Source organism: Phalaenopsis equestris, unplaced genomic scaffold (genome assembly GCF_001263595.1).
Source record: "Phalaenopsis equestris unplaced genomic scaffold, ASM126359v1 Scaffold000123, whole genome shotgun sequence".
Classification (NCBI taxonomy): Eukaryota; Viridiplantae; Streptophyta; class Magnoliopsida; order Asparagales; family Orchidaceae; genus Phalaenopsis; species Phalaenopsis equestris.
The window spans coordinates 1,127,929-1,137,755 of record NW_018164565.1 but is presented as its reverse complement, the minus strand read 5'-3'; the positions used below and the strand labels follow the sequence as shown (position 1 = coordinate 1,137,755).

Sequence of the window (9,827 nt, the reverse complement as noted above, 5' to 3'; positions counted from 1 at the left end):
GGAAAGAGATGATTAAGGTGTTAAAATGAGAGAAAAGTTAAATTGGTGATTTTGAAAATGCGAATTTATGCCGCAAAGCCCTTTTTTAGGTATGTTTTGGCACATAAAATTTATTTTTGTGTTAATACATACTATAAGCAAATATTATGAAACCCTACATTGTCAACAAGCCCAAGGTTGTCTATGCAAGGCGGCAGGCACGAGACGAGCGCGTGAGCACTCGTCATATAGCTACTAAGTCAAGTCTGATGAAATAATCTTGTGTTAATTTAAGAAAAATAATCTTTTATGGGTTTTGATATGATTTTTATTTTGACACAAATGCATTTAGAATTTCTATATATTGTGAATGGATACATGTCATTGAATGTATGAATGCACGTTTACTTTTCTTATGATACATATAATGTTATGATCGGGTTATGCTACATATGATTATGCTTATGATATGAATTCCCTGCAATCATTCATTTGGTATGCATCATGTCTATGACACACGTGTAATTCCTTATAAATGCTTAATACAAGAATGATGATTTAAATGTCACAATGAATGTACGGGTAGATTATTAGATAAGTGATTGCAAGTACATTATGCAGGGATGTAGTATTCTTGACTCTTGATATTTATATGGGGATGAAATTCTGAGAACCGTTAGGATTAGGCGATGATAGAATGTTAGGGAACCCTGGGTATTAGAGGGTTATAAATAACTATTATGTCAGGGAAAGCCTAACATTTATTGATAGTTAATATGACATTAGGGGCAGGGTGACAACCCATGATGAAATAATATGGAAATAGTTGAGCTATATACATTAAACTAGTGATATTACTATGAAATAACATTGTTATGATTACATACGATGCACAACCTATGAACATGCTTATGAATATGCTTTTGATTAGATTTAAGATTTCATGCTTACGAACTACATGTTACAATGTAGTCTTGCTTTTTATATTACACGCTCTATTTTCAAGTTTTCTACAATGCTAACATGTTATTATTTGTGTATGTAGACATGAACAGTTTCCTAAAATAATACACGTCTTGTTTCTATGTATAAAATCTTATATTAGCCCTGATTACTTCTCTGAGCTCATTATTGCACGTTCTTTGTTGTAGTCTTCCAGGTAGAGGCAATGAGCACTGAGGTGAGTAGCTAGGTGCGTTTTTTTATAGCTTTTGCACAATAGCATTGGGAGTTTATCGATATGTTTTGGGTACAAATTTTTATTATATTGAAATTATCAGTTCTGTATGGTTTACATGTTTGGAATGATATATGAATGAATTAGGAAATGTAATGTATGTATATAAATGAATTATGAAATGTAATGTATCACATATGTTGTGGCGATCTGGTTACATTAATTTATAACCCACTGAGTCATGTTACATGTTTGGAATGATATATGAATGAATTATGAAATGTAATGTATGTATATGAATGAATTATGAAATGTAATGTATCACATATGTTGTGGCGATCTAGTTACATTAATTTATAACCCACTAAGTCATTATTATATAAGTCAGGACAACTGCTGGTGAGAGTTGGTCTGACCAAATTGTCAGTCTCTGTCGCACTTCAACCAACCCTTTGAGGAGAGGTCAGTTGGGGTGTGACATGAATACAGAGATGAGATACTTGTTAGAGAAGCAGAGATGAGGTGTCTGTTGGAGGATACAGAGATAAAGTATTTGTTGGAGGATACATAAATGGAGTGCATGTAAGAGGATACAGAGATGATGTGTCTACTGAAGGATATAGGAATCTAGCAATGAAGGTGGACCTACCGAAAATCGAGGAAGAATGGATCCAGATGATTTCCTCAAATGAATGCAGACTATTGAGTGAATATTTGAATGCAAGGAGGTGCCCAATGATAAAAATGTGCAGCTTGTCGGCATCAAGCTAAAAAAGAATGTTTCTTCGTGGTGAGAGAACATAAAAATGGAGAGACATAGAGAAGAATGGGATTAAATCACTTTCTTAGAAGAAAATGAAGAAGGCTTCGCAATGACAGTACCTACCCCGCAATATCGCCAAGAGCTATCAGTGGAGGAATATTCTGCATAATTTATGCAATTTAAATTGAAGTGTGAGCTAAAGGACCCAGAGGAGCACACTATAGCCAAGTACTTTAGAGGCCTGAAGCACATCATCAGTAATGTGGTCCAACTGCAAACCTATTGGACATTGAGAATTATGCATGCCTTAGCACTGAAAGTGGAGAGACAGGTGAAGCAAAACAGGCAACCACCGTCAATCAAGAAGCCACCCACTGTGGGAGACCTCAGGAGTGCAACTTAAGAAGTGAGGCACACTGGTCAGAAACAACACAGAGCCATTTCGAGTGAGAAGCATAAGAAGAGTAGAAATTTCACTACAGACCCAGCCAGAAAATACTTCAGAATCCATGATTTTGGACAAATCACCTCCAGTTGCCCGAGAAGAGGACTTGTGTCCCTCACCGAGCAGCGTGCAATGGAGAAATTTAGCAACAATAAGACAACTAAAGAACAAAGTGATGAAAACTATTTGTCACCGAAAGAGGGCAAGATGCTCGTGATTCTATGGGTCCTACTAAGGCTACAAGAAATCAGTAGTAGCTTCACCACAATATATTCTACACTCATTGCACTATGAAAGAAAAGGTATGTAATCTAATCATTGATAAAGGGAGCAGCAAGAATATGTCATCTACATAGATGGTGGACAAGTAGAGACTCACAACTCGGAGACACTCCCAGTCACTCCCAAACGTGGTTGAGTAAGCAGAACAGAGTCAGCATAGATAGGTGTCTCCTGGAGTTTTCGATTGAAAACTAGTTGTAGGATCAAGAATGGTGCAACCTAGTGCCTATGGATTTGTCACATTTTATTGGGGAGGCCGTGTGATACCGGAGTTAACCCAAACCATGATCAAACGATAAAATTTATTACTGACTTCAAAACTATAATGACAAACAACACAAACGGGTAAATAGTAAATAAAGACGAGAACGCCGCAAAACACAAAAAGGAAACGACACAAAATACAAGAATGGCTCTCTAGAGAAGAGTGGTGTGTCGGACGGGAAGGAAGGAAGCTGCAGGCATGTCGAACGGTGGTCCTCGCGACATCTTGCACCTGTCGTTGTAAGTCGCACTCTGTAGGTCTTAATCTATACGCAGACTGATTTGGCGACAAAGATCCTAAGATGAGATATATAGCATGTTGAATGTCCCTCGGTGGTGGTAATACCTCCGGAAGGTTGTCGATCATCACATCCTGAAAGTCATGTAGCAGTGGTGATAGTAAGGCTAATACCTTACTCTCCTCTTCAGCTCCTCTAAGAGGCATCTCATAGCGGCTGCAGGAAGGAGGCCAGTAGAACTAATGCCTCCTCAATATCACACCCACCTCTTACATCCTTAACAATTAATGACACGTCACATTTTCCATCATTTTTAAAGGAAAAAGGTGTTCTTGAAGCCATCGAGCTGAGTCTTGCGATCAAACTGTTACGGCTTATCCAACAAAATATGGCAAGTGTTCATCAAAACTACATCGCGGCATACTTACTCCAGTAATTGATTCATAATCAAGAATTCTACTAGGCACTTCTGATCCACGCGTATCTCATTTCCTTTCTTCAGTTAAGTAACGGAATAAAATCGGAGATGTTTCTGGGTGACCATCCCAATTTCTTCACCAACAATGTGAACACCGCATTTTCACAACTCTTGTTGTCAATAATTAAGCTACAAACCTTGCTCTTTACCATGCACTTGGGAATTTTTGTACAATTTTGAAAAGAATTTCTGTTACTGTTTTGAAATGAATTTCTGCTACTGAAGTGTCAAATATATGGTTGTTATAGTTTTGTTACAAACAGCATCACTAAACAGGGGTGGAATGGTCATTTGTTCATAAACAGTTGTCTTACAGTTGTCTTCAAACAGCTACAACAAACAGCAACTGAGCTTTCCTGCAACAGCTTCCCTGCAGCAGCTTCCCGGGGTAGCTAAGGCTCTGTTTGGCACAGTTGCAACTGCGCTGCCCCAGAAGCTGCAGCGGGGAAGCTGGCTGTCTGTTTGGTGCAGCTGTGTGAAAACAACTGTGGGGCAGTTGTTTCTGAAAAAATGACTATTCTACCTCTGAAACTAACTGACCTTAATTCCTATTTTGCGGTGGGGATATAAGATTGCCTGAGGTGTAGATTCAATTTGTTTAGTATGACTAAAAATCTAGTTGCAAAATTAAGGTTAAAAATATTCTTCTACAATTTGTTTGCTCCCAAAATTCATTTTAGGTTCAATTTCATTTGCCTGGTGTGGTTTTCTTCATAAACTTTAGTTCTTTATTTATTGATCTTATAAGCCAGCACAAAATAAGTAAGATCCATTTAACTATTTTCACCATTCATTTCCAACCAAGGAGAATCTTGAAATTTGATTGAGGGAAGCATAAAAGACAGTCTTTTAGGATATAAGTCGGGCAAGGAATGATTTTTTAGGACTTCAATATATTTTGATACTTGAATATTTAAGATTTGAGTGGAATGCATTGCCAGCAAAATCATGGTCCCCTCTCCTCTCTAGTTAGAAGACAAAATCCAAAGCTAAAGCCCTAAAACCATGGCATGTCGCCTCCCATCGCAACCTCCACTCTGCGCCCCCTTCCAGCTCTCGATGCTACAATCCATCGCAACTCCCTCTTCTGCTTCATCTCCCGCACCCGTCGCTCCCTCTCGAACCAACCCCTCCACATCATCTCTCTATCCGTCGTCGGTAAGCTTCATCGCGAGCTTGGCTTCTCCAGTCCCCGTGGGGTCGCAGGGTCGCGAGGTAGGGGCGTATGAGTAAAAAGCCAAAGATAGAACGCGGGCCGCGGGGTCGCCTGCGGCCCGCTTTTTGGCGAAATTGAGTCGCGTCGCGGATGCCCCGCCACCCCAAAACATCGCATTTTTGCGACCCCACGACACACCACAGATGCCCCGCCGCGCCAAACGAAGTCTAAACTACAGTTGAAAAGTTGAGAAGCTGCAGTTGCCCCAAACAGACTCATAGTGCCCGTTTGGGGCCATAACGAAGGCGCGGCGCAGCGCAGAGGCGCAATTCCGCGTCGTTTGGGGCAACGGCAGCAAGACATCGCGGCGAAATTTATAGCGTTTTAACGGAAACGCGGGCCGCATTTCTTCGCGATGTTTTTACGCCGATGTCCTTCGTGTCTTCTACCCCGAGCTCTTTTAATAGAATTAACAAGAGGATCTTGCATTCATTCGTGACATATTTAGTGCCCTAGTTCCTTCGCGACATCACATGCATGCGATTTTGTAAAGATGAGGATGTTGCGTAGTACTGTGTAGACAAGCGAGAGAACACGAGCATTGATGGTGGCTTTTCTAGCAGTGGATAGATTGACGAAGAGGCGTGCGGATGCCTTGTCGCGAAGGACGATGTGGTTAAGCTCGGGGACGTAGAGCTGGTTAGAGGAGGATCGAGAGGGTATGTGGAAGGAGAAACCGGAGCCGGATAGAATGGATCGGGCGATGTCGAGAGTGGCGTGTTCGATGGAGAGGAGAACGGAAGAGGAATCGCGACCGGAGACCTCACGACAAGAGGTGTACCTCATCTACCTGGTTCTACGCCACAACATACAAATTTCTTTTACTGAATTATAACTATTACAATTACATTTTCTGAATGATAACTAGTACAATGAGCTTATTGTTAATTTTCCTTGATTGGTTGAAAGAAGGAATTGTAGTCATTCCAATGAGCCATTTTTGTAATTAGTATTTCTTTTACCTGATTTTTTTATAAAGAACATGATATTATTGCTTCAGTTAGTTTGTTTTAATGATTTTTTATCTTATAAAGAAAAGTTCACTTATATTTACTTGAAAATGACCAAGATCTAAGGTTAAAAATAATATTATCATTTTATTATTTGTAATTTTAATAGTATTTTTCTTTTTTAGCACTTTTGGTATCAAAATTTAGCACTATTTTGAAATGAATTTCTGCTACTGATGTGTCAAATATATTGTTGGCATAGTTCTGTTACAAACAGCATTACTAAATAGTAGCAGAATGATCATTTGTCCAGAAACAGTTGTCTCACAGCTGTTTTCAGACAGCTGTTACAAACAACCAGTCAGTTTTCACACAGCAGCTTCCTGGGGCAAAGCTGCAGCTGAAAAGCTGAGAAGCTGCAGCTACCCCAAACAGATCCATAGTCTATTTTTCTTCAAGTAATGAATATGTCATGTATCTTGAAGGGAATAGGTATTTGAACCTCTTCCTTGTCTGCAAGTCCTTGTGTGTCAATCGGCTTGCTGTTTCTTAGCCAGATAGCAGCCGAACCACTATGATTTGCTGCCCACCAGCAGATTTCATTGTTTCCTCTTCTACTCCTCATCCGACAACCCTTCTAACCTTCCCACATGAACTAGCTGCCCTAATTCGGTGCAAGTATAGATACAAAATCCAAGAAATAATAGCAACTGCTAAAACAATATAACTTCCATACGACATTAACATTTTGTTTAATGATTAAATTGGTCTACATGAGAAGTAGTTCATATACAATCAATTTCAAAGATGAACAATGATGAACAAAGATGAAGCTTTTAACATTGAAATTCACTATGAATCATTGAAATTCATACTCCTTACAATTCATTCGGTAATATCTAACTGTTAGAAAAGGGAAATAGAGGCAAAAGACAAAGGGAACAAATATGTTATACATGAGTAAAAACCATACCTCTTGTACCATGAAAAATCATTTGGGATACTTGCTTTTGCATTTTTAAGATGGTCAAGTTGTACTAAAACATCAAGCAGCTTTAGTATTGACCTGAAAATTCCCAGAGTAAAAGCAATTTATGGTTTCAAATTTCTTAATGATATATTTTACTCTTATCTAGCACGTGGAAGTTGAAAACAGAAGTCAACAATCGAAAATAAATGAGGAAAAAAGAGGAATATGCTGATGCAACAGAAACTTATTTAGCATAACAAAATGAGAGATCAGTCCACAGTTTGTACATACACTTTATAAAAAATAAATATTTATTTTAAGTTGATCATTCAGCTAAAATTCAAACAAGAAAACTGAGACTTATTGTTTTTTTGTTGCTGCAAAGTCAATCAGATCTTTAAGTATAATCCAAACTCAGGTAAGGAAGGTGAGGATCAATAAGTTCAAAAATTAGAAAAGCATTATCAGCAGCACAGCAAATCCCAAATATTACATTGCCGATACATTACACATAATTCATACAACAAATACAAGCTTTCAGATTACGTTAAACAGAAATTAAAGACTCTATTTGAATAGCGTAGGTGTTAAAATAAAAATGTCTTGGTGAGTCAGGTCAATTAAAGAAAAGATAATGAAAAATATTAAGTAAAGATTAAAACCTCATTTCAAACCCAAAGAGAATGTAAAAAGAGGAAATGTTGTGCAACCAACCAGAAGTAGTTTGGCTAGCAATAAAGAAAATTATCAATAAATATTTGAGATGCCAAAAATGCATGGTAACCTGATCAACAATATTTCCTTCAACAAAAAGAAAAGAGTGGTTGTTGTTAAGGTCGGAGAAGGGGGAATGGGAAGGGTTGCCAACTATCTATTAGTAAAGACCATGGCAACTACTGTCAAGTTTCTGAGATTGAATCATCAGAACTGTCCTTCGTCACTAGAGCTTATACACACACACATACACAGTGTGTGAGAGAGAGAGAGTTTAAAATTATGTCAAACTTCAATAGCGAAATTCCAATCAATCGAAATGCATTGAGGGCTCCACTGACGCAGATGTCTAGCGCTCATGCAGCAATTGCTGAGACACCTTTGCCCCGGACTGGTTTGGTACAGCCAGAGGAGGGACCGGCTGGTCTTTCCAGGAATAAATTTCACTCTTATTTGGAGTGGGGTCCACTCCTATTTATTTAAGTTATATACGTAAATTGTTTTCATATTTTAAGTCAGCTTTTTTGTGCATTTTTGTTGGGACAATTGTTGACGTCTCCTGTTGTCCCTTGTAGGGCTATATTCAAAGATAAGTGATGTTCCAGTTAGATCTCATTCCGAGGTAGTGATTATCCTCGACTTTCCCTTCCTTCATAAACTCCTCGCCGCTGTCATCGTCGACTTCCCTGCTGCAGCCGCCCATAAACAACATTCCTTTGTTGCGTTCAAGCAGCCACCGATCTGCCCACTCACGCCTCCGAGCCAACCGCTTACTTCCTTGATATTTCAGCAGTCCCAACCACGCCTCCCAAGCCCACTTAGTAACCCAGTGCTATTCCAACAGGCCCAATCACTCCGCCGACCCAGCTAATTAGTTCTTTGTTGTCCCTAACCTTTCCAGCCACCACTCCCATCCCCCTCCCGTTGTTTTGCCACAATTTTCCCTGTGGTCCAGCCCTTTCCTTAATATACCTCCACCTTCCCCAATCCCTAACATTCACTATCCCCATCTTTTTAGTCACCTTAGTCGTGTGTTGTGTGTCGTGTATTTTATTATTTCCCATTTCAATGTGTTAGTTATAACCTTTTATTTACTTTTCAGTAAAAATATATACTTTTTTATTATTGTTACAGTTAACACCGGTATCATTTAGTATCAAAGGAAGCATAACCCTAGTGCTATCCTAGGGTTATCTAAAGCCGCCTACCTAACCCAAATCTTTTTTTTCTCACTTGCTTCACACCTATATACAATATCCCACCTACCCACACCTAAATCCTAATCATGACATCGAGGAGATAAGTTTCGATGGCCAATCAAGAGTTAACCATGGAAGATATACAGCAATTTTGTGAGTGCTACAACAGCTAAATGAAAATAAGGAAAGGGCCCATGAAGATGTCACTGTCAATCGAGATAGCAAGATCAGAGTATTAGAGCGAGAATAACATATGAATCCTTTTCATATGAATGAATTCAATGAGAAAGAGAATCAACCATGATGCTTCAGAATTTAAGATCAGAGAATCAACAATGGGTGTTTAAGGCTTTAGATTAGGCAAGAGAAATTAACTCCTAGACAATTAAATTCAAACTTTAGAAAACTTAACTTAGAAATTTTAAATTTTTGTTAGAAATTGTTTGGGATATTTGGAGAGAATGTTGAAGCACGAATAGGAGTGGAGTTTTCTAGATACCATGTACAATATTAAATAACTTTTTTCTTATAATTGTCATATAGATTAGGTTAAGCTTAAAATCATAGGCTTATTCATAAATCAAATATGTTAAAAACAAAATTTAGGAAGTTACCAAATCAAAAGTCAAAAAATTTATTTGGTTGAATTGTATTACATTATTTTATATACTAAAAAAAGTTGATGAGAAAGTTAATATTAAGAAAGATGAATTAATTAATTACTTATATAGAGCAACAAATAACAATTTAAGTAGATAAACTACAAGCGAATGTGTCTAATTTGTTTAGGCTAGAATTATATGAAACAATAACAAGAGGCATTTATCCTACCAAGTGGGGTCGACGAAATATAGAATGAGCTAATGAAATCTAATATGTTACTATAAGTACATCAAAAAAGTAAAAACCGACTGTACTGATTAGGTTGGTAAATATATTTCAATTTTACAATAATTATTTTTATTTATGAAATCAATTATAAACATTTTTACTATTTTTATTATTTTATTTTAAAATATAAATGTTATATTTTTCATATGTTGAAACTAGCTAAAGCAAATATTAACTAAAGGAAAAAAATAATGTAAGATATATATATATATATATATATATATATATATATATATATATTTATTGTAAGAGGTTCTAAG

The 9,827-nt window shown here is 37.5% G+C and overlaps 1 protein-coding gene across 2 annotated transcripts in view; it reads right to left on the bottom strand.

The window, feature by feature from the left end:
• Positions 1 to 9,827, bottom strand: part of LOC110021161 (protein PIR) — a 253,053-nt gene that overhangs the window by 206,383 nt on the left and 36,843 nt on the right. For both annotated transcript variants that reach the window (XR_002293618.1, XM_020719544.1), the window contains exon 8: positions 6,767 to 6,859. Coding sequence is in view for 1 of the 2 variants with exons in the window: in XM_020719544.1 (XP_020575203.1) it covers positions 6,767 to 6,859 (93 nt within the window). In the remaining variant the exon portion in view is untranslated. The remainder of the gene's footprint in view (positions 1 to 6,766; positions 6,860 to 9,827) is intronic.